The sequence below is a fragment of the Microchirus variegatus genome, assembly GCF_963457635.1.
Source record: "Microchirus variegatus genome assembly, chromosome: 5".
Classification (NCBI taxonomy): domain Eukaryota; kingdom Metazoa; phylum Chordata; class Actinopteri; order Pleuronectiformes; family Soleidae; genus Microchirus; species Microchirus variegatus.
In genome coordinates, this window is record NC_139806.1 from 14,395,332 (window position 1) to 14,420,324 (window position 24,993).

At 42.2% G+C, this 24,993-nt stretch overlaps 1 protein-coding gene across 1 annotated transcript; it reads left to right on the top strand.

Moving 5' to 3' along the window:
* Window positions 1–1,301: 1,301 nt before the first annotated feature.
* On the top strand, window positions 1,302–12,242 carry onecut3b (one cut homeobox 3b; the record flags this gene model as incomplete). Its single annotated transcript, XM_083889237.1, has 2 exons — window positions 1,302–2,391; window positions 11,884–12,242. The coding sequence occupies 2 exons, from the start codon at window positions 1,302–1,304 to the stop codon at window positions 12,240–12,242; spliced, it is 1,449 nt and encodes a 482-aa protein (XP_083745363.1).
* Between the last annotated feature and the right edge of the window lie 12,751 nt (window positions 12,243–24,993).

Here is a 24,993-nt window from a genome sequence, read left to right on the forward strand (position 1 = left end):
TTTAAAGATCCGTTAAAATCAAAAAGGCGAACAGACTATTGACACCAGTGTTTTAAAGATTCACACACGCGCACGTTTAAAACGTGTCCATCAGATTCTGTCTGACTGACGAAAGATATATTTTCAAATAATGACAACAATAATAATGACAATTATACTTCTATTATAGTGCCAATGGAATCATTTTTTAAAAATGTATACACTAATTTATCTATTACATTTTCAATTTTCCAAATATTAGGTTTGAAAAAACTGCCTCAAATGCTTCTAATTGAACCTAAATGATGACAAAACTAAATAAAATACAAACCGATTCACCTTATGTTCTATTATTACTGTGTTTATTAAAATATAATTAACATAATATCACTTTGTGTGTGTGATATATTTGGTGTAACTCAAATAGAAGTTCATGTTCGGTGAACTTCAACCAAACCAAACGTGTTATTCTCTCTCCTGCAGCGTTAGGATCCTAACTTACTTTTTGGACCCTCCTCCTCCTCCTCCTCCTCCCACCACCACCACCTTCCACCCTGCGCCACGTCATTAATCTCCGTCAGTCAATACTTCGATCAGGTTTATCACTAAGCGCATGAATGCAAAAACATACAGTCCGTGGGAAAACAAAGTTTATCTGTAAAGGAACTCCTGTGTCCGCAAACTGATACTGTGAGAGTTTTAACGCATAATTCTCGTCACGCCGTCATCACCTGTCAGTCACTCACGCGCTCAGATACAAACGCAACGATATACCTGATACCAGGAAGTAGCTTCTTTTATTTATTTTTAATTTTATAAACAAAATTTAAATAAATCCTGAAACAGAAGCGGGGGAAATATTCGTTGTGAGAGTTTTTTCTTCTCCTCTACCTGCGATTACATCCCAGTGAGAGAGTATTAAACCTCTGCTCGTACCCGCGCCACATTTTAAATACACAGAGGCGCGCTCCCAATGTCTCTGACACGTGGCTCAGCTCAGCTCTGAGTGGGAGCGCTGTTGGTCCACAGATGAGATGTCGCCCTGGAGAGTCAGAGCTCCATCCTGCACATGAACGCACCAGGCGCCGAGACGCTGCACGGACTCCTTCTCCGGTTCTGGATTAACAGAACCTTCTTTCTACACTGGAATGATCCGCGGATTTGAATCAATGGATTGGTGTTTGAAGGTAATTTTTATCGCTCCTACAGAAGGGTTAAAGGGGTGAGAGCGAGAGAGAGCGCGCGAGCGACGCTGAGTGAGAGTGAAAGGCAGGAGAGACAGGGGAGAGGGTGGGGAGGGAGGGAAATATATCGCCTCAGCCATGGAGCTCACCATGGAGAACATTCACAGCGTCTCCTCCGCGCACTCTCAGGCGAGAGACCTCATGAGCTCCCCGCACGCGCGGCCATCTCCGTCCCCCAGCTCCACTCCACGGAATCTGGTCTCACACGACCCTGGCTCGCGGTCAGCCATGGTCACCGGCATGGCCTCGCTCCTGGAGGGCTCCGGCGGGGACTACCGGACAGACCCGTCCGCACTGTCCGGTCACCTGCACCCGTCCATCAGCATGTGCGAGGGCGGGATGAGCCTCAGCAACACGTACACCACGCTGACCCCTCTGCAGCATCTACCTCCCATATCCACCGTGTCGGATAAGTTTCACCACCCGCACTCACACCATCACGCTGCCGCCGCTCACCAACGGCTCTCCGCCGGGAACGTGAGCGGCAGCTTCACGCTGATGCGGGACGACCACCGGGGGCTCGCCTCCATGGGCAATCTTTACAGTCACTACCCCAAAGAGATGTCTGTGTCCGGGATGGGCCACGGCTCGCTCTCGCCGCTGTCCAGCGGACTGGGCTCTTTGCACAACTCTCAGCAGCCGCTTTCAGCTTACGGTCCGAGCGCGCACATCTCCAACGACGCCAAAATGCTCTCTCCGGTGTCAGGGTTCGAGTCCCACGCGTCCATGCTGTCCCGAAGTGACCAAGAGCACTTGGTGAGGAGTTTAGGGGGTCACGGTCACGGCATGATCTCCAACCTCAACGGCATGCACCACCACCCGCACACTCACCTCCACTCCCAGGCGAATGGCGCCGTGATGCTCGGGGAGCGGGAGAGGCACGGCCACGCAGGCGGCGGCCAGGGAGGAGCAGGGTCCAACATTCAAGCGGAGGAAATCAACACAAAGGAAGTGGCTCAGAGAATAACTGCCGAGTTAAAGCGCTACTCCATCCCGCAGGCCATATTCGCCCAGAGGATCTTGAGCCGGTCGCAGGGAACCCTCTCTGACCTGCTCCGCAACCCCAAACCCTGGAGTAAGCTCAAGTCAGGCCGAGAGACGTTCAGGAGGATGTGGAAGTGGCTGCAGGAGCCCGAGTTTCAGCGGATGTCTGCTCTCCGACTGGCGGGTAAGATTTACTGTCTTATCTGCATTATTATTTTCACATTACACCTAATCGGCCTTTAGTTTGTCAGCCATCCACCCCCCTCCCTCACACCGTCACTTTTCAAACTATAAACAGACGCACAAAACTTGCGCAGGCCTAAACGTTTCAGCACCACGGACAGCTCCAGCACCGGCTCCACCACTGAAAATAAGCTTTTCCCGAATAAACAGAGACAAGTAACTTATTTACTGGTCATAAAAAGACGATATGACTAAATGATGTTTATTTAACTCTCTGGAAACCAATGATATTAATGTTTTCTTTTGTTCACATTTGCGTGAACCTGGAAATGGTTGCCCTCCGCAACGACAGGGCCAACCAGTTACGCGCGGGAAGCGGGGTGACCCCAGGCTGCCTGATCAATACGCCAGTTCCCACTCTCCCTTTTAAATGTGGCACACGGATCGATAACTCGTATCGGGGGCTGAAAGACGCAATAACCGCACGGCCTCCCCCGGCTTTTCATTTAGCACTCTGATGTAAAAGCTCTAAATTTAGACACAGTATTTCGCTCAAACTCATTAGCAGTGTATTCTTCTTTTTTTTCAGTCCTCCCTCCACTGACCACAAACCCCCCAGTTTAATCACAGTTTAAACGACGGTAAATTAGAAGTAAAAACAGATCTTATAAGTTAAAAAATAATAATAATAAAAGAGGAGCAGATGAGGTCTGTATTGCTGTAAATCCAGGTGCAACCCCAGCCAATATGATACCTGGATCTGTTTCAAAGCAACGTTAAGCTGCATGAACACTTCTGATGAAATATTGATTGCAGTAGGGATGGGGATTGGAAACAGGGACAAGAAAAACACAGAGAATGTCTGAGTTTTTGAGGCTGAAAAACACACGAGTGGCGATAAGATACAGATTCATGGAAAAATGTGCCAGATTTACACTTATTACACTTCATTCACTCAGAGGAAGAAATATCAATACATTACAGTCTTTGTACATCTTAGATAGATAGATAGATAGATAGATAGATAGATAGATAGATAGATAGATAGATAGATAGATAGATAGATAGATAGATAGATAGATAGATAGATAGATAGATAGATAGATAGATAGATAGATAGATAGGGATGAGTTGCTGAGGCTGTGAGTATCATTAATAGTGTAGCTCTGTCCTTTCAGTGTTTGCCTGGCTTTGCACATAGGAGATCAATATGGCTGTTTCCCCTCACCAACCCCCTTTCTCCCTCTTTCTTTCTCTCTCTCTCTCTCTGCAGCATGTGAAAATAATATCACTAATCTTTTGTTAACCTGGCAACAGGGTTGTTTTGCTACTGTGTCACAGAACAAAACAAAACAAGAAATAAATCACAGACTGGAGGAGGACGAGGAGAGGTAGAATCAAACAATACACACAGCCATTTTCCAATGCTCTCAGCTTCCTCTCTCGAGCTTGCTAGCTCCATCTTTAATATCCAGCAAACTTGCCTGTGCCATGAAAGATTCATATCAGGTCTGCCTTTTCTCATATTTTCCTGAAGATTTCAAATGGACCAAATTGGGATGTACAAAACTTCAGTTGGCCCTGCTTAAGTGCAAAGGCGAGAAAAGCAAAACTGACATGTGGAAAAAAAAAGAGCTGGAGGAGCCGGGAGATGTCATTGATTGAACGAGGGCAGGCAGGTTTTGGCTTTGTGTGAACAGCCAGATAGAGGCAGGGTAGTGAAAGGATCAATACCGACCTTAATAATTGATAAGTATAAGGGAGCAGGAGAGGAGGAAGAAAGAGAGAGGCAGAGAGCTGGCGCTTGTAACAGCATATTCTAAGTAAGCAAAGTCAGATCTGTGGTTAACACTTGAGGACCACACAGTCGTATCATTGCCTAAACACCACAGCACAGGGGCATGTAAGTGGCTGTGAAGAGCACTGTTTACATGCAAAACATCCTGGACAACCATTACTGAAAACTCACACCAGGACACATTTAAGTAGAAAGAAAACCCAGTTTAAAAAACGTGTAACTCTGTAAGGGGATTTCAATATTAGGCTGACACACAAACATGGGAAACATCTTACAGTAGACAAAGAGCATCAGAGCATCCAGGAGCTTATTGAGTTGTAGTAATGAGTGCTTTCTGCTCATGTCAGCGAATCCTTAAAGCAACCCAAGGTTGTGATGTCATTTGATTTTAAAGGTTGCTATGCTTTATGGGTATTGTAATGTGCCTTTATGGAGGCATGCAAACACTTCACAATGTGTGTGTGTATGCGTGTGTGTGTGTGTGAGAGAGTGCTTGCACATGCACATATGTGTGTGTGACTGGGTTATAGAGTGTGTCTGCACTATACATTGTTCAGGCTTATCTGACTCGTTCTGAATCGGTATTGATTTCCTCTCTTCTGCTCTCTCTCTCCCTCCCTCCTCTGTCTCTTCTGGCTCTGTACCAGCAGCAGCAAAGCAGATCCTTTACCTTCCACCCTGATTTCATTGCTGCTCTCTGGTCATCTTTCTCCGTCTTTGGACGAGACAGGACACATTTTGCATATATAGCCACATTGCATATAGCACACAGCATGAAAACAAAATTCAGTCAAATATTTGAAACGATCTTTGGTAAAATTAGATATTTGTTGTTATTAAGCGCGATCATTATGGATATGATCCGTTTTAAAAAGGACTTACATGAGGTGGAATCTGCTGCTCACAGATGTTCCTGTAATTTTTCCTTAATTGAAATTAATTAATACAACACATACACATGAAGCAGTAATGTTGTTTATTATATAAATGGAATAATTTAAGCTCTTAGATTGGAGGTAAAACTCTTCTCCTGGTGCTGAAAAGATCAGGAACTTTGAGTTCACACATGGCATTAAAGGTGAAAACACCAGATAAAAGAAGTTAACATTAAATAAATTACATTTATTTTTTTCTGATTAGTAATGGGTAAAATATAACTTTTCAACTTTAACTTTATTGTCCCCAATGGGATAAATAGTATTGCAAAGTGATTAGATTAAGTACTTTGTAAGTTATGTGAGTGAGAGGCTGCTTTTTATTATATTATTATTTTAAAAGACCATAATGTCTTCATATCATCACATTTCCTATTTGGATTTCTTTAACAAAATGTAAAGGTTATTTATGAAAAAGAAAAACGATACAAACTGCAACAACAACAACAACAACAATATGCCCTCAATGAAAAAGTAATATTATTCAATGTCATGTTCATATTATTATTGATATTCAGTGTTATATTTAAACAGAGTGTTATATGTATGTATATATATATATATATATATAATATTATATATATATATATATATATATATATATATATATATATATATATATATATATATATATATAATGTTATATATATAATATTAGTTTACATGATTTGTTTGTTTTTACTGTCCCAGGCAAACATTGTTCTTAGAGTGAAAAGTGTTTGAAAAGAAGATAAAAAATAACAGGAGTAACAGAAACATTTAACAGGCTCCTGGGTCTTCAATAAAACACGGTGTGTTATATATAAAACTATAAAAACCTTTATATCGACCGAAGCAGTCTGAGGGGAAAAAAAAACTTGAATAAAAAAATTAGATCCTGCAGCAACAAATGTTTTTTTTTAGTGTTTTGGAAAATATTTCTCAGCGAAATTTATGACAAAAAAAACTTTTAACATTTCCACCGTTTTCTTTGTGTTGTGTCTTTTTTCGTTCGCATCGACATTTTCATCTCATTCACTTCAGCTACTCATATTTGAGATGATACTTGTTTTGGAGTAAATAAAGAAAAAAAACAGAAAAAACAAAACAAAAGTAGCACAAGGCGAGCTGACATTTTATAGACTGTAAAGCGATATGTGACAGGCTGTAAAGCTGCCGATCACTCCTGCAGACAAGACAACACAGGCTTTACATCGACAAATAAACGAAAGCTTTCAAATAATCCAATCCTAATCAATGGAGAGTATTTTAAAGAGTGAATGGACGGTTTGGTTTCACTGCTGCTGTCTGTGAGCAGGAGGAAGATGATGGTGGTGGAGGAGGAGGAGGAAGGGAAGAGGGGAAGGCACTCGAGCGTTTTACTTGCCAGCAATGAATAGGCCTATAATATGATCAATATAATCAATAACTGTACATCCGAGAGGTGTGATTGACGCCAAACTGTTTCTCGCCTGCAGTAGTCCGTCCAGGGCGGGAGAGGGCCCGTCTCACCGCACACAAAGCCCGATCTCATCCGTCCGTCCAGGCGTCGACTAGCAGCAGCACGGTGCGGTTAGTTCACCGTCTGCACCCCCCCCCCCCCCCAACCCGCTGCACACATCACACAACCCCCGCACCCCCCATCCACCACACACACACACACACACACTGATGATGTTTGACTCAGAGTGTTTAGATCATGCACTTAAAACTCTGATAATCTGGAAACAGTGATTTCAAGTTTCCAAACACATTATTTACATTTTGTTACTTAGTTACACGTTTATATCAACCATGCAAACATGGAATAATGATAAACACTGCAAGTACAGCAAAAACATTCAGTGTTATATTTAAAAAAAATGACAATTTAGTTTGATGGAAAAATGTTTTTAAAGTCGGGGTTCACATGAAAACTCACAGTGCATATTTAAAATTAATCTATAATCTCTATTTCAAAGATGTTTCCGCATGTATTAGTTAGAGTTAAGGTAGAATAATGGAAAGTAAAGGGCTTCATTTGCAATTTTCTAATTGGAAATACAGTTTCAATTTGTGATTTTATTTATTTATTTATCATTATTATATATATTATATTAGTACATCCGCATGCTGCCCCAATCCAGTCTAAACAACAGGAGCTGAAGTTGCTGCACAGTCACTCAGACAATCTCTGGATCCACACACAAGAGGTGGAAATAAGGCAGTTGATCTGTTCCCAAATGGAAGAGATGACACGGACAAGCACCACTCGAGACCGTGGAGCCTCCACACTTGTCTCATTTGGTAATAAGGCACCTAGAGATAGCCTTCAGTGAGCTGCTTGTCTCAGGAGAGGATGCTTTAATGAGCAGCTCATCCTGCCCCTGTGCTCCTATTCATTGCTGGGGGGAAAAGGATGTTCCCATTAGATATGGACCTGTATTGATTATCAGAAATATGTATTGACCACAGCAGCCTCGTGCTAACTGAATTGCCTTCACTTGGTTATAGGGAGGGTGGATGTGTTGTTGTTGCCTCGCAGCTGCAGCTGATGGAGGAGAAGCAGAGTGGTGTTGGCATTGTAAAATGGCCGGTAGCACAAGTTGTTGGAAAACAGGCATTACATATTAAATTATCACTATATTAGCACTAGCATTCAGTCATTACATTAGGGAGTATTGAGTTTAGGTTGAGACAGCACTTAGAGAGCCGCGAGGAGATTCGGGCTTGGCTGGGCCTCGACCAATTGAATAAACGTTCCATGAAATGGTTCTGAAGTGCAGATCAATCAATATGGGGGGGCTATCAATCTGAGGGCAAATTAAAACAATTGAGAAAAACATCAAGAGTTGAAGAAGTGGAGAAGTGATGGAGTGATGTATCAGAGAGGAGGCTCTGCGCGTTCACATGGGGGACAAACGCACATCACCTCCATGCATCTTCTTCTGGGGTGGGGGGGGGGGTCTTGTAATTATGCTTTGCTTGCAGTAACAAAGCATGAACAATGGCAACTCACGCACACGCACGCGCTCACACACACGTGCACCTTTCTATTGATCTCCGCCTCACAGTCAAACCTGTTTACTGCTGTTGTCTAAACCCGCTGTAAAATCATCAATCATTTGCATACACCACCTTCACATTCATTCCTTCTCTCATCCCTCTTTTCCATCTCCTCCTCCACACACACACAAACACTTTCATGAACGAAAATAGCTCCATGTCTCAGTGTTTTATTATGCAATTTTAAAACATTTTATTAAAAAAAGAATCAGTGCCATGTCTGAGAGGCATCGTTTTGTCCTCCTCCTCCTCTCAAACTGCCTCTCTTTTCCGCCACATCTCTTTTGTTCTTCCACAGATAAACAATTTCTGTCTGTCTGTCACAAAGCGCGCTCTTGAGCTATATTCCCAAACAAACACGCGCGCGCGCACGCTCACACACACACACACACACACACACACACACACACACACACACACACACACACACCTTGGTTTTCGTGGATCGATAAGGATCGATCGGGTGGGGAAGGGAGCCCTGATTACTGGACCACGTGTTCGGGAGAAAACCGCGGAAAATCGATCATTGCAGCTTTTTAGGGCAGCAGAACAGAACAGACTCCCTCCATTCTATACACAGCTAGAGCCGAGCCAACCGACGGTGCATGCAGCCCAGCACGGCACGGCGCGGACCACTTCTCTGTCAGCAGTTCACATTATTACCACGCTCACTGTGGACACAGTTAATCCACAGTAGCCTCTTTCTCTGGAGAGATTTTCACCATTAGAGCAAAGTGAACGCTTCATATGAACAGGTTGAAGTCCATTATCAACACTGACTGTAGCCACTTTATATGACTGATGGACTTTTCACAGGCCTCACATATACCTGCAGAGATCCATTCCTTATCCCCCAGGTGGCTACTGGGTTCACTTCACTGCAATTTGCAATTTAACTTGAATTTTCTTTTACATCCGTCCTCTTTACTGACAATAAGTCAGTGTAATATTCAGAATAGCAGGCAGTCATAAAAACAACAAAAAAAGACAATGAAAATAATTAATTTTGTTTTTTTGGTTCATTTTTTAGACAACAGTAAGTTACTAAGTTTTCCTTTACCTTGTTAACCAGTTTCAGCATGTATCTTAACTATAAACTGGTTAACCAAGGTTATTAACAAGGTAAATGGAAACTTACTGTTATCTGGAACAAACCAAAACAAACAAGTTCAATCAGTAGTCATAATGAACTTTCAAAACATATGAAAATAATTAATAATAACAATGACAGAAATATAAACAGGTCATAAAAATCAATTCTGCAAAAGCCACTGAGTCTACATGGTCGTTTCATAGAAGTGGAGCCATGATCAAATATCTTAGCTTTTGACTTTCAGAGCAAGAAGGGAATGTCTTTTTTGGTAACACTTCACAATAAGGGTCCCTTAATTAACATTAGTTAGTACATTATTAAACATTAATTAGTTAACATAGTTAAGGCATTAATAAGCAGTGAATTAATGCTTACTACTCAGTTAGTTAATAAATTATTAAGCATTAATAAATGTGTTATATTGTAATTATCATTATGTATGAATTACTCATCATTATTTAACCCTTTAGTTAATATACGAGTAAGCAGTTAATGTCTCTAGTAATCACTTATTAATGGTGTTTATTTGGAGTGAATAAGCATTAAGTAACAGCTAACTAATGCATCTACTAATCATTCGCTATATGGTGTACATGTTACCTGGATGAGCATTACTAAACAATTAATTTAGGTCTTGATTAGTCATTTACTAATGCTGTGTATGTCATCAGGTAGCCCTTACCTAAACTAATGTAACATTATAAGTTACCTGACATAACCCTTAATAAGTGCCTCATAAGCATTAATAAACCATAGTTAACCATTACTGAATGCTTTTTGGACCCTTACTGTAAAGTGTCAACATGCATCCCTTAGGAAACGCATAACAGTGGTAAATAAGCATTACTTAACCACTATTAGTTGAAATGTAGTTTAAGAAATCACATAAGCATTTATAATGTGTTACGTGATACATGTTTACACTTTACAATAAGGGTCCAAAAAACATTTTGTAATAGTTAACTATGGTTAATTAATGCTTATGAAGCACTAAGGGTTAGGTCTGGTTACTAACAGTATGTGACGAGGAGGTGGTGAGAAGTTAGGGAACTAATATTGGCCAAAAAAAAGGGAAGCTCGAAAACACCACCCTGGGATTTACACTGAGACACAAGGCACACAGGTGTGTGGTTACTCAGAGGACATGAGCCGTGGTTTCAAAGTTAAAATACAAATGTTATTAAATATTCATTGGTTCTAAAAAAATATCAATAAAACTCAAAACAAAACCATCAGGGCTGAGGCCAAAGTGGATGGACGAAGGCTCGTGCAGGGGAGGATCCACCAAAGGAAAACAACAAAATGACCGGGAGTGTCAGACACTCTCAGTGAAGAAAACCCACACCAAGGGACACAGCAAGACAAGACAGGAGGATACCACCACCACCACCACCAGCAGGTCACCAGCACCTCCACCACTGGCCTACAGCAACTGAAAAGGGAGGAGAACAAATTAGTGGGAAAAAGAGAAAAGAACAAAACTATAAGAATGGGCATGTCACAGGCCTAAACAACCAATAACTGCCCAATATAACAAAAGAGGAGGTTAAAACAACAACAAAAACAAGACTCAAATGGCTCCAGGCAGTAGCCAGCATTCACCTATGACCACACTAGCATTAGCCACCTAGCAGCACCAACCACCACACAGAGACAGATAACAATAACCACCGGCAAAACGACCACAGCAGCGCACACAGGGAGCACGGAGCAGCACACAACCAGTCGTCCTACAACACAACGCAAATGCCTTGAGCAGAATGACTAAATTGTAAACACGAACAGACCGGAGAGATGAAGCAGTGTGCGGCCATACCTGACGGGAACGCGTGACCTCTGACCCGGAAGTGACACAGGTGACGGTGGGAGCACAGAGGAAGAGCCGGTGCTAGTCGGCGGAGTACGGCTTTTGTACCGGCTCGTCTCTATGATTAGCAACTAATGTAAACAAACAGAGCGAGGTGGGAAAATAAGACAAAACGCTCACACTGCTACAGTCACATAAGGTTAGGTCAAGGGATACCTGTTGACTTACACAGCACAGCATTAGTAAATGATTAATTAAGACCTGAATTAATTGTTTATTAATGCTCATCCAGGTAACATGTACACCACATGGCGAATGGTTAGTAGATGATGCATTATTTAGCTGTTACTTAATTCTTATTCACTCAAAAACACCATTAGTAAATGATTACTAGAGACATCATTACCGGCATATATTAACTAATGTAAAGCATAATAATGATTGTTAATACATTATTAAACAGTAATTTAATGCCTAATAATGTACTAACTAACGTTAATCAAGGGACCCTTATTGTAAAGTGTTACCCATTATCTTATACACCTCACTGTTTCATAGAAGTTGGGCCATGATCAAATATATCAGCAAGGAAATAGTATTTTAATAACTCTTCTTCTCTTTTCCAGTGTCTGTATTTCTTCTCCACTCATATATGTGCATATGTCCAACACTTTCCCATCAGTCCCATAAATTGTGCTTAATTTCCCTTTCGTTTATGTCCAAATGATCCAACCCTATACCATAATAAACATTTCGCACATCAATTCTGCATGTTTATCTTTATAAGATCACTGAATAAACTCTGTCGTGCCTCTTCCCCTCCCTTCTCTCTCCAGCATGTAAACGTAAGGAGGAAGACCGAGGACGAGAGCGCAACCAGGTGCCAAAGAAGCAGCGACTGGTCTTTACCGACCTGCAGCGTCGCACCTTGGTAGCCATCTTCAGAGAGAACCGTCGCCCCTCCAAAGAGATGCAGATCACCATCTCTCAGCAGCTGGGCCTGGAGCTCTCCACCGTCTCCAACTTCTTCATGAACTCACGCCGCCGCTGTCCGGAACGCTGGGACACAGAGGAGCACGGTGCGCACGGGGCGCACGGCCACGTACACACTCCTCACGGACACAGCAACAACAATAACAACGCCTCACTGCTCCAACCCGGTACCTCCTCTGCAAACACGTTTTCTAAAGCCTAACGCTGGCGTCACTGGACACATGCATGGAGGACGGAGGTGGGGTGGACATTTTTCCACTCGAACCCATGAAGGGTGTGAAGCTTCTGATTAATCTGCTCACTGTGCTGAAGATTTGAGCAGATGAATCAGATTCTCTCTTGTTTATCGTTATCAATCTGAATGTTACTCTTTGGGACTAATGTGCACTTCATTATGTGACTTCTCAAACCAAAGATCCTGTAGCTTTAGGGGAGTTGCCCTCAAATGTGGCTCTTGACAAATCCACCTGAAAACCAAAGAAAATCCATCCACACTGAACCTCACTGAGGGTCAGTGTTTAAGCCTTGAAAGGGGAGGAGGAGGAGGAGGAGGAGGGAGAGTTGCCTGTTGATGTAAACACACTAAATAATCACTCATGACAAGTAACCGACAGCTTAAAGGCAGGGAAACCTTGAGCAGCCACACTTAAGTCTTCACAAATCAGTTAGAAATCAGAGAGCAGAAGTCTGCTGGGCCTTGATCAGCCACTTCTCATTCCAACAGCAGGCGCTGTGCTAGATTGAAGGGATGTGTTCGTGTGTGAAACGCTTCCAGCAGGTCAAACCTCACCGTGCACCACCCTGCAGCTCTGCATGGCTGCGCGCTTATACGTGTTGTTGTGTGTGAGTGCGACGTTCACATGCTGTGCGCGTTAAAAGGGTGCAATTCCTCTGCAGTGATCCAGCTGCTCCACAGCAGAGGAACAGTGCCACCTGCTGTCCATTTACGCCACACCTGCACAGGATGAGAACATGTTGCTTTAGGCCTTTTAAAAAAACAAACAAACAACAATAAAGCCTGCAAAGTAGATCTCCAATAGGACACGCATACCACAATACTCATTAGTGTAAGGCTGACCTGCAGACATCAAACACACTGAAAATGATCAAACACGAAAATCACACCCTTTTATACACATTTGAATGTTTGTTTCTTACATACTGTGTGGCTACATGACTGTAGCCTGTGTAGCTTCACGAGAGGATATTTTCAGGTTAAGAGGAGAACAATCAAACTGGGACAACACTCCCCGACTCGTGTTCAAAGGTGTTGTCCCTCGGTGTATGGAGTGAAGGGTGGTCGGGGTGGCGGCGGTGGCGGCGGCGGGGGTCTGCACTTTTCTAGTGGCCAAACACAGAGGTTCAAACGTCACAATATAGTATCCTGAGTGCCAATGATGTTTGCCTCTTTTTGATAATCAGAGAACAGGTGCGGCCGTGCCCCGTCTGCCACCCCACTGTGTATGGCCTGTGTCATTACAACCTTCAAACTGGGAGCACTATCAGGCATGTAGCCTATTCCATACCTCAGAAAAAAACAAAAACATTTGATGTGATTGACATGATACACAGAGACAATGACTGTAAATAATCTTTGAGTTCATCCCTGTGTTTTATCTATCCTCTATTTATCTCCTCTCCTCTTGTTGTGTCTTTCCTTTATAGTTTTTCCCTCCTTACTATTGATGCGGGTAAACACTAGTACCATAGACATATTGTGCTATGTTGTGCTGAAACTTTATGTAAAGAAGCACCTTGTCAACGAGATGTTAACGATTGAGAAAAAAAAGAAAAGGACAAAGAAGAATCAACAACATGTTATAGACTGATCCTATGCACAGACAATGAAGGGATACCACAGTGCATATTTGTGAATACCAGTGTTATGGGATAGCTGGACCGTCTGGACGTGAAGGACCTCTTCTCTGACCTGTAACCTTCGGACTGTCACTGCATTCCTCTGCTGATGGTGTTTTTTTGGTTGCCATGATAACAGCCTCATTTTTATTTATTATGCCTTTTTGTTTATTTGTGGGCAAAGCCACTCGTGTAGCATCTTGTAGCGGGAGATAATCATATTAGAGAGGAGAAGCAGACAGATGGAAGAAGTGGGGAGTGGCTTGTTATCAGACTGGGAGGAAACCTCCATAGTTTGAGTTCTGGCTAGTGCACTATATCAGATTCCTTGTTGGAGGCGTCATGTACAACCAAAGTTTTACCAAAGTCCAGATTGGGAAAATTTCATTGAGTGCAAATGTTTGAAGTTCACACTTAATAATAATAATAATAATAATAATAATACTTTTGTGTGTGTTTGCATGTGTATGTGAGTGTGTGTGTGGCTGGCTACCTCTTTAGAATAGGGTGGACTGTGATGCAGCGTCAATACCAAAGATACTTGGAGCCTGCCATGTCACACTGGACTTGGGATGTGCACACAATCAAACGCTACACAAATGCACACACACACACATACACCCACGTGCACATTCAAATGACAGGTGCAGGCTTATGCATCTACGTGCACACACACACACGCACGCACACAAACACACACACACCTGAGCAGAGCAGTCGTGCTGCATAACAAACACTGACGGGTGTTTGTTATGTGGGAAGAGTTGAGTGCCTTTTTTCCTTCAACCAGGGGTCGGACTGCTCTGAACACACACACACACACGCACACGCGCACGCGCACGCGCACACGCACACGCACACGCACACACGCACGCACACACACACACACACACACACACACACACACACACACACACACACACACACACACACACACACACACACACACACACACACACACACACACACACACACACTGGGTGAAGGGGCAGCAACAATGGAGGTTCCTCATGACATTTAATAGCTACTTTTGTTCAAGAGCACTTTTTTAAACTCAACGAGGGCGAAAGAATGTTAACTTCCACGTCATCTGGCCGAGTCCCCTCCATGACACACACACATGCACACACACTCCCACCAGAGATATTTTTGTGTAATTTATAATTGGGGTGTAGGTGCATGTGTGTGTGTGTGTATACAGCGATTTACAAAACCCTCTTAATTGTGCTCTCTCTCACACAGACCTATTTCAATCCCAACCAACAGGCAATCCTACATTTTTCATCCCCCATCCATTCAAAAACCATCTCTGTGGTCCCTCCGTCCAGAGTAGCGTTGCAACGAGGCAGGCATGTGTAGACAATTCATCTTGATATACCTCAAGTCTTTATTGTAAAGGGTGTGTAGTGAAACAATAATGACAATGTTTAGCAATGAGAGTGACATTAAAGTCACCGGTAAAATGATTGTTCTGTCTTTGTATTTCTCCAACGAAGAGTACATGTACGACAAAGAAGTTATCTTATGGTTTAAGATCCTTTAAGTTACTGTTTTTCAGTTTGCACGTGTCCTTTTTGTGGTGAATAGAGAAAAAGGTGGAGGAAACGGGGAGGATAAGGGAAAGGTGGGACATGATATGTGTCAAAATAAAAGAAGGGATGAAGAAATCAAAGAAGGATCAGAAATTGAGATAATAAAAGGACACATCAAGGACACAGAACATCTGTTTTGCATCACTTTTTGGGGCGTATTTTGTGTTTAAAGATATTCTCCTATTTGTAAACAGTAAAAAAAATAGATCCAACCAAAGCACCTCTGTTATTAGGGGTGTGATGAGCAATTCTTTTATGCATGAATATTATATAAGTGTATATAAACTGCAGGATGAAATGTACCTCTACAGGTGGAGGAGAGGAGGAGAAACAGGGGAAGAAACTACTGGTTTTGGTTTCCAAACGATCTTTGCGTTCTTTTCTAGCTCTGTGTCTTTACCGTGCCGTTTGTGTATTTGTATAAAAACGTGTATTTGTACGTGTAACAACCTCATCACCTGTGTGTTTCCCACAGTCGTAAACACCTCCCTTTGTGTGGAGATTGTCTCCACACGTCCATGTTTGTGTGTGTGCTTACCCCGTGTTTCATCATGTTAGTGTGAGTGTGGGTGTGAGTTCCTCTGTTTTGTTTGCGTGTTTCAGTTTGTATAATCAAAATTCAATCGGCCTGGGTGTTTGGCTGTGTTTTTTTTCAAAAGCCTAAACAAATAGACAGCCGTGCAGCTGAAATATGATTTCTTCCAGTGCATCAAAATGGCATCATTTTCTTTTACCTTCAGACAGACCTCAGAGCTCTGGAAGCCCCAGTGTCGATGTTCTCTTCCTCTTCCCTTACCAATCAATCAATCAATCAATCAGAACCAAGTGTCTTTGTGATGGTAGAAGACAATCAATTTCAAATGAGAGCAGAAAGGAAGAAGAAAAAAAAGGAGAGGTGGAGGGCAGAAATCCTGACTGGACAGGAGAGGTGGGAAGAAAGTAGGAAGGATGGCTCTCACAGGGATGTGTGCATGTGTGTGTGTGGTCACCTTTGACCTCTTCAGAGTGACCTTTACCATGGGGGCCAATGCACCCAGGTGGTGGTGGGGGATCTGACTTGTTAAGTGGACATCTAATCGAAGATGTTGATCAAATGCCTGCACACATATGCGTGAAAGTGCATGAACACACACACACACACACACACACACACACACACACACACACACACACACACACACACACACACACACACACACACAGAGAGAGCCTTTCTTCTGATCTTCATCTTCCAGATAATAATAATCTGTCAGTTTTGTGTTGAGTTTCTGGAGGGTGAATCAAGTAATGGAACAAATAATACACTAAGTGAAAACCAATATGGGTAAATTGTGTGTTTTGACTAAAACAATAAAACGACAAACAACTGACTGACTGTTTCATTGTCTGGTGGTGGTACCGGTGGAGGGTTTCTTATTGTTGTGCTCTGATGCCACCTGGTGGCATAAAACTCCATTAACAGTAATGTTAACCAATGACCTTATGACCCTGAGGATCTAGATTTGGAATCCCCATCATAAGCTTTATCTACATCCACAAAGACACAGTGCGACTCCCACTGGCCTTCTCTTCTCTGTACTTGTCCATCAGCACTCTCAAAGCAAACATCGCTTCGCTGTGGTACTCTCTTGGACATGAACCTGCTGCACTCAGTTCTGAGAACATTTCCATCTCTGTCCTTAATCACTCTAACCGGCTGCACATCATTTCCAGCTCTATCTCTCTGTCAATACAAGTTATTTTCTCCTTCCTCAGTGTCCAGTCCCTCATACAACTCATTATAAACCCTTTCTTTTGCCACCTCTCTCTTTGCTGCACGTCTAGACTCCCAGTACTTCTGCCTACTTTCTTCATCTCCCTGTGCAAATGTGTCTTTGCCATCCTCTTCTTTTGGAAACTTTCCTGTATTTCCTTGTTTCATCGAGTTTCCTTAGATGGATAGGGATACACCAAACACCTTATTGGTTGTTTCCCCTCCCCGTTTTAGCTGTAATAGTCATCGCAACTACTCTGTGCAACCTTCGTCCTTCTTCTTCCCCCATTTAATGTCTTGGCTTCGCTTTCGCTCGCCTCCTCTCCTTGGTTTCAAAAGTCATCCTACAAAACTACCATCCGATGCTGCTGAGCCATGTTCTCACCTGGCCTCACCTTGCAGCGTTCTATCTCATTCAGCTTCTACATCATCTATGTATTCAACATCACACCTACAATTTCTAGCTTCAACCCCCTGATTCTGTGTGACACTTTCTTCACCACCAGAACACTCTCTTTACAACCTCTTCCTTTAAAATGACCCAGACCCAGTATTGTTTTCTATATAAACCATGCTACAACAGCGTGAAACCTCCTCCTCCTCCGATGCTCCTGACCTTGCTTCACTTCCACTTCACCTCTTGCATACGGATTATAATAATAACAATAATAATAGCTTAATTTGTATAATACCTTGAAAAACAACAATTTAGAAAGTGCTCTGATATACACAAATCAAAATTCACATATATACCGGATAAACAAAACAAATAATAACATTGATTTAAGGTGCTTGCAAAGAAAGAAGAGCAATGAGATAAAAGGATAAAAAAGACTGCATCACATAAAGGCAAGTCTATAAAAATTAAGTTATTTAAAAGATGATACTGATTTAGCAAGCCTTATCTCTGCGGGCAGGCCGCTCCAAAGCCGAGGCGCTCTGACGAAGTAGGCATGGTCACCCCTGGTTTTGAGCCTCAGCCTTGGAACAGTTAAGAGAGACTCGCCCGTGGATCTAAGGCTGCGAACAAGCTCGTACGGGGTCAGCATGTCTGTGATGTATTCAGAGGCTAGACCTTGACGAGCCTTAAAAGTGATCAGTAAAATCTTAAGGGAGCGAAGAGTGGAGTGAAGCCAAGATTGGAGTCATGTGATGTCGTCTGTATATACACTACCATTTTGAAGTTTGGGGTCACCTATACAATTTGTTTGTGTTTCCATTCAAACTCACACTTTTATTCATCAAAATAGTTGCAAAATGAATAGAAAATATAATCAAAGACATATTGTCCTTCAAACTTGGTCAAAGAACCAGCAGAACTGTTTTCAGCTGTGATAACATTATTGCACAAGGGTTTTCAAGGGTTTTCTAATCATCCAATAGCCTTTTAACGTGATTAGCAAACACAATGTACCATTAGAACACTGGAAATGGGCCTCTTTTATGTTCCATTAAAAACCAGATGTTTGCAGGTATAGAGTGTATTTATGATTCATTTAATGTTATATTCATTGAAAAAAAGCGCTTTCCTCTAAAAAAATAATGACATTCCCAAACTTTTGAACTGTAGTGTATGTAATATATCTATATGTCCTTCTCGCTGTCAAATCAGCCAGCTCTCTTCCTTTACCAGTCATAGTCCCTACATTTAATGTCCCTTCTCTCACTTCCACCCTCTACACGTCCTTCTTCTCTCTTACTTTGTCTTCTACCAACAGTAGCATATCGATTGCGGCTGCTTTAAATGCTGTGTGTGTATACGAAGCGATGACTGTTTATTGAATAGTGTCTTACTGAATTAGTATTGAACACTTGTCATACTTTCTAGTTTGTTTTTTGAACGACATGCTCGACAGGACACGCAGCGCGGTGTAGCATCCGTGAGACAACAAAGAGAGACACAGCAGGACACAGGTCACATCATGCTTTTATGACGGAAAAGGAGTTCATTTACAGAGACAGACGGCATATAAAACAAATATTGAAATAATGATAATAATAATTAAAAAAAAACAACTCTTGCTTTTTAGACAAGTACATTATTGTTTATTCTTTCCCCCTTGAGACCGAGCAGCCATGGGACTGAGCAAAACGTGGGCGATCCCTGGAGAAAAGAAGCAGTAATTAAATCCTATATTTCTATACCTACAATATTTACAGTTCAACAGTCATTTTCCTCTGTCAGACATGGCAAGGAGGTCTACAGATTAGATGACGTGATATGGCTAATCGACCTAATATATACAGGGTCTGTTCTTTAAATCCAAGGATCGACACGTCCAAAATATAACTGCGATGACGAGGGTACAGTCACATGTTTGCGAAGAGGAGACTCCAAATGTGTTACTTACTGTATAACAGTCATTAATGTGAGTCGGTCATTTGCTTCAATCTTGAACCAGTTGATACTATGGAATTAAAGAAGTTCACTCTATAATAGTAGCTCTGCATTTAACTGGGACACTCATTCCTAGGTTTCAGAGGTCGTATAAAAGAGGAACAAACATGTACGAATGTAAAAAAAAAAAAATGAAAGAGATTGATTAAAATCTCTTCTTACGAGTCCGTGCCAGTTTGATAAGGAGAGAGAAAGAGAGAAAGAGACAAAAGAGAAAGAGAGAGAGTATGAAAGAGACAGAGATCACCACAGAGACAGAGAGAGAGCCAAATTTAAGACATGCTTATTTTCCAGCAAATACAGAGCTACTATACCAATGAAAGTTCCCTTTGGAGAAGGTGAGAGAGGATTACATCAGACCTGGACACTTAGTTTGAAAGCTGGCACCAATCTCGTATTTAAACTGAGAAAGTCTTTAAAAAAATGCATGGTAGAAACCTAGGAATGAGTGCCAACCAGGTCTGTGAGCGCTCTGTACACCTCCTCCTTCTCCAGAAGGATTCTGGAACAGTGACAAGGTTCAGGATAAATCAATGTAAGTATGCCATTAATAATCCTATCCCCATACAGCATTGATCACTCCCAGCATCCTGCTTGGAATATCAATCACTTTATCTATAACTTACACACCTGAACACAACTTTGGTGTATTTATAGATGTGTGTGCAAGTTCAATCATCCTGAATAGACAAAAGGACTCTTTTGTTTAAATATTTGTAAATGCACGTGTCAATAGTCTCACTTTGCTTTTTTTTCAACCAGTCCCATGGCCACCAACAATGGCACCCATAGCTCTACATACAAGTGTAGGTGAGAGTTTGGCAAGACCAATCAGTGTGTACAAAAGGCATGCATAGATTAAACCTGCTATAACACCACAAGAAATCATGTTCCCCTCCTTCTGGACTCGGGAGTCGATCAATGGCTGATCCGCTCACAGTCGTACAGAGAGAGAGAATTATGCTGCGATATTTTATGATGGTTACTGTTTGTCTTATTGGCGCCATCAGTTTATCTAAAAGCAGGCCTTTGTAACGGTGCGTCTGATCAAACGGGGGCCTGTTCTGATAAAAACCTCTCCACACACAGGAGCCTGAATGCAAAACATTTCCCAAAACACACAGAGTGGAGAGGAGATCACGCTATGGCTATAAGAAAATCAGTGATGCACTGAGCTATATGAAGCTAACAGTCAATATGCTCACTTTAGTTGTTTCACAGTATGACACCCACATATCAGCAAAACGGTATGGTCCCATTTTGGTTGTTACTCTTGTTGCCCACTGGGAGTCAGTATTGTCACGTAGAAAGGGGACCGGGGGGGCATTTGCATTTTACACTCAAGGTTGAAATGAAGCAGTTATCTGTCCAATGTGCTTCAAACTGATCCTTCAGCAATGCTTTGCTTCATGTCCAACCATACATGAATGTAGCCATTTGCATTATCGTGTCCAATTAAAGGGAACCATCAGCATCAGTAACATCTCCATTCAACAGATGTGAAAAGGTGAATTAGCGCCATAAATCCAGCCTGCAGTGTTTGCATGACACCCCTGTTCTGTTGTTGGAGTGGTCTGTTATGGAAATGAGCCTAATAAGGCAAGTAATCATCCAGTCAGACAAGCTAACATCTCCGCCATCCCATTACCGCTCCTCTCAGCTTGGGTAATTCAACTCAAGTCTAATCCAATCAAAACAGCAGCTGTATGATGTGGAAGGAGAGATGGATTCATTTAGAGCTCATTTGGAGCCACAGATGGCAGGAGACTGAGGCTGTAGAAATGCAGTCTTAAAATTTAGATAAAATGCCATTATAAACCAAAATAAAGAATCATACAGTCTTGGCTGGTGATGACGTCATGGCGACTGGAGTCTAGGGTTTGTTTTATTTTTGTCAATGAAAGGGATCCCTAATAGTTAAGCTGCTGTAAATGGGGCGTCTAGACTACGACACACCAACCAGAGGCAAGGATGAGCTGCAGATGGGAGCAGGGAATTGCTTAGCCTACATTCTTAAGAATCACGGCAGAGACGATGAATCAGGCTCAGCTCCACTGGTTTTCTACAAACACTGTGTCTGTCAAAATCACTGAGGCGGTGGCTGTGCGCACTGGGACTGTTTCTTTGAGAGCTGCTGAAGAATGGTGTTTAATTTATCTATTAAAATGTTTCACATAATCCAAACAACGTTTGATGATTTCAGCTGGATGGGAGCTTTTCATTATGAGTTGGGGGAAAAAAAGTCCTTTAAATTTTCAAGAATTTCTGAAGCTTGGAAAGATAAAAGTGCTGATTTCCAACCCTCAAATGAATGCACAGATTTCTAGTTAAAAAGATGGCAAACAGTATGACAACAACTAACCACACACATCCCCCCTTTCTACATTTCATAGTTAAAGTGTGACAAGAAATATTACATACATTACAGTCACATTACAGGAGTGTTCATATCCAGAGTAAGGTCCCGTTGTGGCACTGTGCAGAGCAGGAAAGTTCCAAGATATTGTTTTCAGGAATGAGTCGGGTGTGAAATGGGAATCAATGTTCACTCTTTTTTTTTTGTTTGTTTTTTTTTTTTTAGGAACCTGGGTCACCCCTTTCATCTTTTGTCTCCACTGATCCAGTCACTGCTCCATGTTGGATGTCACTAAGAGGAGCAACACAATCATAACACGACAACACTCACTGACCACACAGAACACGTGTCTACTACCACACAACCATATTCCAGCCTAATACTGTGAACAGGGACAACAAGGGGTTGGTAATGTTAAATAGACGGGAAACAGGAAGAGGGGGAAGAGGGCGGTATAAAGAGGGAGAAAGAGAAGAAGATAAAAATGAAACACACCATCATCTATGATTACATTTGTGAATGATGCTTACACAATAACACCATCAACAATCACTAGACATTCTCATTGTCCTCTAAACCTACTTTCCACTGAGAAATACCAGGGAATGGAAACACAGAGGGACCTGAAGTGGGAGAAGGAAGATGTCCAAGAAGACAATGTACTGTTCACAACACTGAGCCAAGTAAAAAATGGCTGCTGACACTGTGAAATGTGATCTAAAAACCAGGGAAGTGCATTCATCTGTTCGCATTTGGCCTCATGAATCTTTAACAACTGTTCAGTTATTCATCCTGACACAGAAGTTGGGGTTTCATCATTTCTCTTAAGGTACAAGAATGGATTTGCATGATTTATTTTGAGAGCTGAGGCTCACTCGTTATTCCCAAACTATTTCAATAGTGTTGAATTTGTGCTTTCAGAGTATGACCCTTTAAAACGAAGTAACACTTATGCAGTCACACTGTGTAAAGTGCTGTGTTTTGGTGGAATCCAAATATATCACTGAATAAAGCCAAGGTTGGACTATACGATCATTTTGGTCTGTTATGATCGTCACTATATCACATGATCAACAGACATGGCAGACCACACGATGGTCTGATCTGATCAATCATCAAGGAAGACCTGGAAAGAAGACTGCAAACACAGAATGGTGTTCAAAGCAGGGTTTATGATACTCTCTATGTTGGGAAAGGCCGAACTGTCAAGCCTTCAAAGAGAACACTTGGTGGGTCACTCCTCTTTCGCTGTGTCATTTTGTTCATTTGTGCGTGTTACTTTTGTACCTGCAGAGTGCTCTGTACTGTCATTGTTTGTCTGTCATTGTGTCTCAACTTTCTGTAGGGAGGTCCTGAGGCTACTCAGAAATATCAATAATCATCATTTCACTATGACACAGTACACGCTATAAAATGGTTGATTTTCACGGTTGACAGATCTCAACACTGTTGGATTGGCTATAATCTTGCTTACAATGTGTAGTCTGACCTGAGTCTGTTTGCCATCCACGAACTTTAAAATATTAAATTTGTTAAGCTGAGAGAACTGGATTTTATGTTTTTTATCACTGTTGTCTTATTCGTCTCTGTACCAACAGCCTCTATTACTTCCAGGTATAAGCCGGGTGTGGGAAATGCAGAGCACCCTGTTTGATTCCATCTCTGGCCCGACTGAAGATATACAGTACATGCGGAGTTTTAATTCCAGTTGCATAATAGTCTGACTTTGAGAAATTAGATTTAGTACAGTTTCATTTTTCTTCTAATGTCATGTACGACTGTGTAAAGTCCTTCCTTCGTTTTTAGAGTTTAAATTCTACAGATGGGAGACAACTGTCGGCTGTTTCTTTAAAAATCAAGATTTTGTTCTGCCTGGTTTTGGGCGAGTTGTGTACAGCCTTGAGAACAGAACAGCGCCACACATTGGACATGGAGCTCTAAAAAGGGAGACAGCCAAAGGGTCACAGTAAACAACAAATGAGTGAAACAGAATGGAGGGTAAACAGGAGGCAAAATAACACTTGAAATGAAACTTTTTTGTCTTTTTTTTTAAATCACAGTACTATTCTCCACTATACGATGCACATGGCGTGGGTAGGGTTGACACGACTTCATTTACATTTTAATTCCTTGGTCTCCAGCCAGGGACCCCTCCCAAAGGAGGACCCAGTGGGGGTGTGTTGGTGGGGCGTGGGGGTGAGGAGGGGGGATGCACTGGGCTAGGGGGGCAGAGACATTCGCACACCGACCGCCTCAGAGACAGAGAGAGATCAGTCAGTTACACTCGTGTGGTGCATCGTCAATTTGTATGTGAAGTCATGTGTGAAGGTGATTGCTGTTCCTTCAGTCTCGATGGTGGTTTTTAGTGCAAGTGCGCGTGTTATGAGTTACCGTCACGATGAAGCCTCGTGACAGCAGATGGTCTTGTGATCATCACAACAGCTTGTAAAATGGCAGTGACATTAACTAGTATTAATTAAATCATGCACATCGACTACTGGATATAAAAAACAACAACATACATTCTATGGCTTTGTTTCTTCAGTCACATGCTCACGCTGATTCTCTCTCGGAGAGTGATTTTGGCTTTATGATTCAGTATTGCTAAGTTAGGAAGGGTAAGATTTTAGGAGAGTATGTGTCATTGTATTTGCTCTGTTGGCTCGTTAATTCTCTTTTCCTGAGAAAAGGTGCTATATGTGTGTTGTTATGTGACGTTTACCACGACCTGGATGAGTGTGTCAGTGATGTGAACACCTCCATAGTGTCACTGTGTGTCCTTTCTCTGTCTCTGAGTAGAACCTGACTCTTCAGGCTGCTCCCCCCCGGCAGCGTTGTGAAGGTCAGATGTCTACCAACACAGCAGAGGGCAGGGACCGAGGGTGGAGGCTGCTGGGTCGTCCCTGGGCTTGTGATCTGAGGGAGAGCAAGCAGAGAACATGTTGACCTCTTTCTTCCCTCCCCTTCTGCCAAGTGACCCTCACATGGCCACCAGCC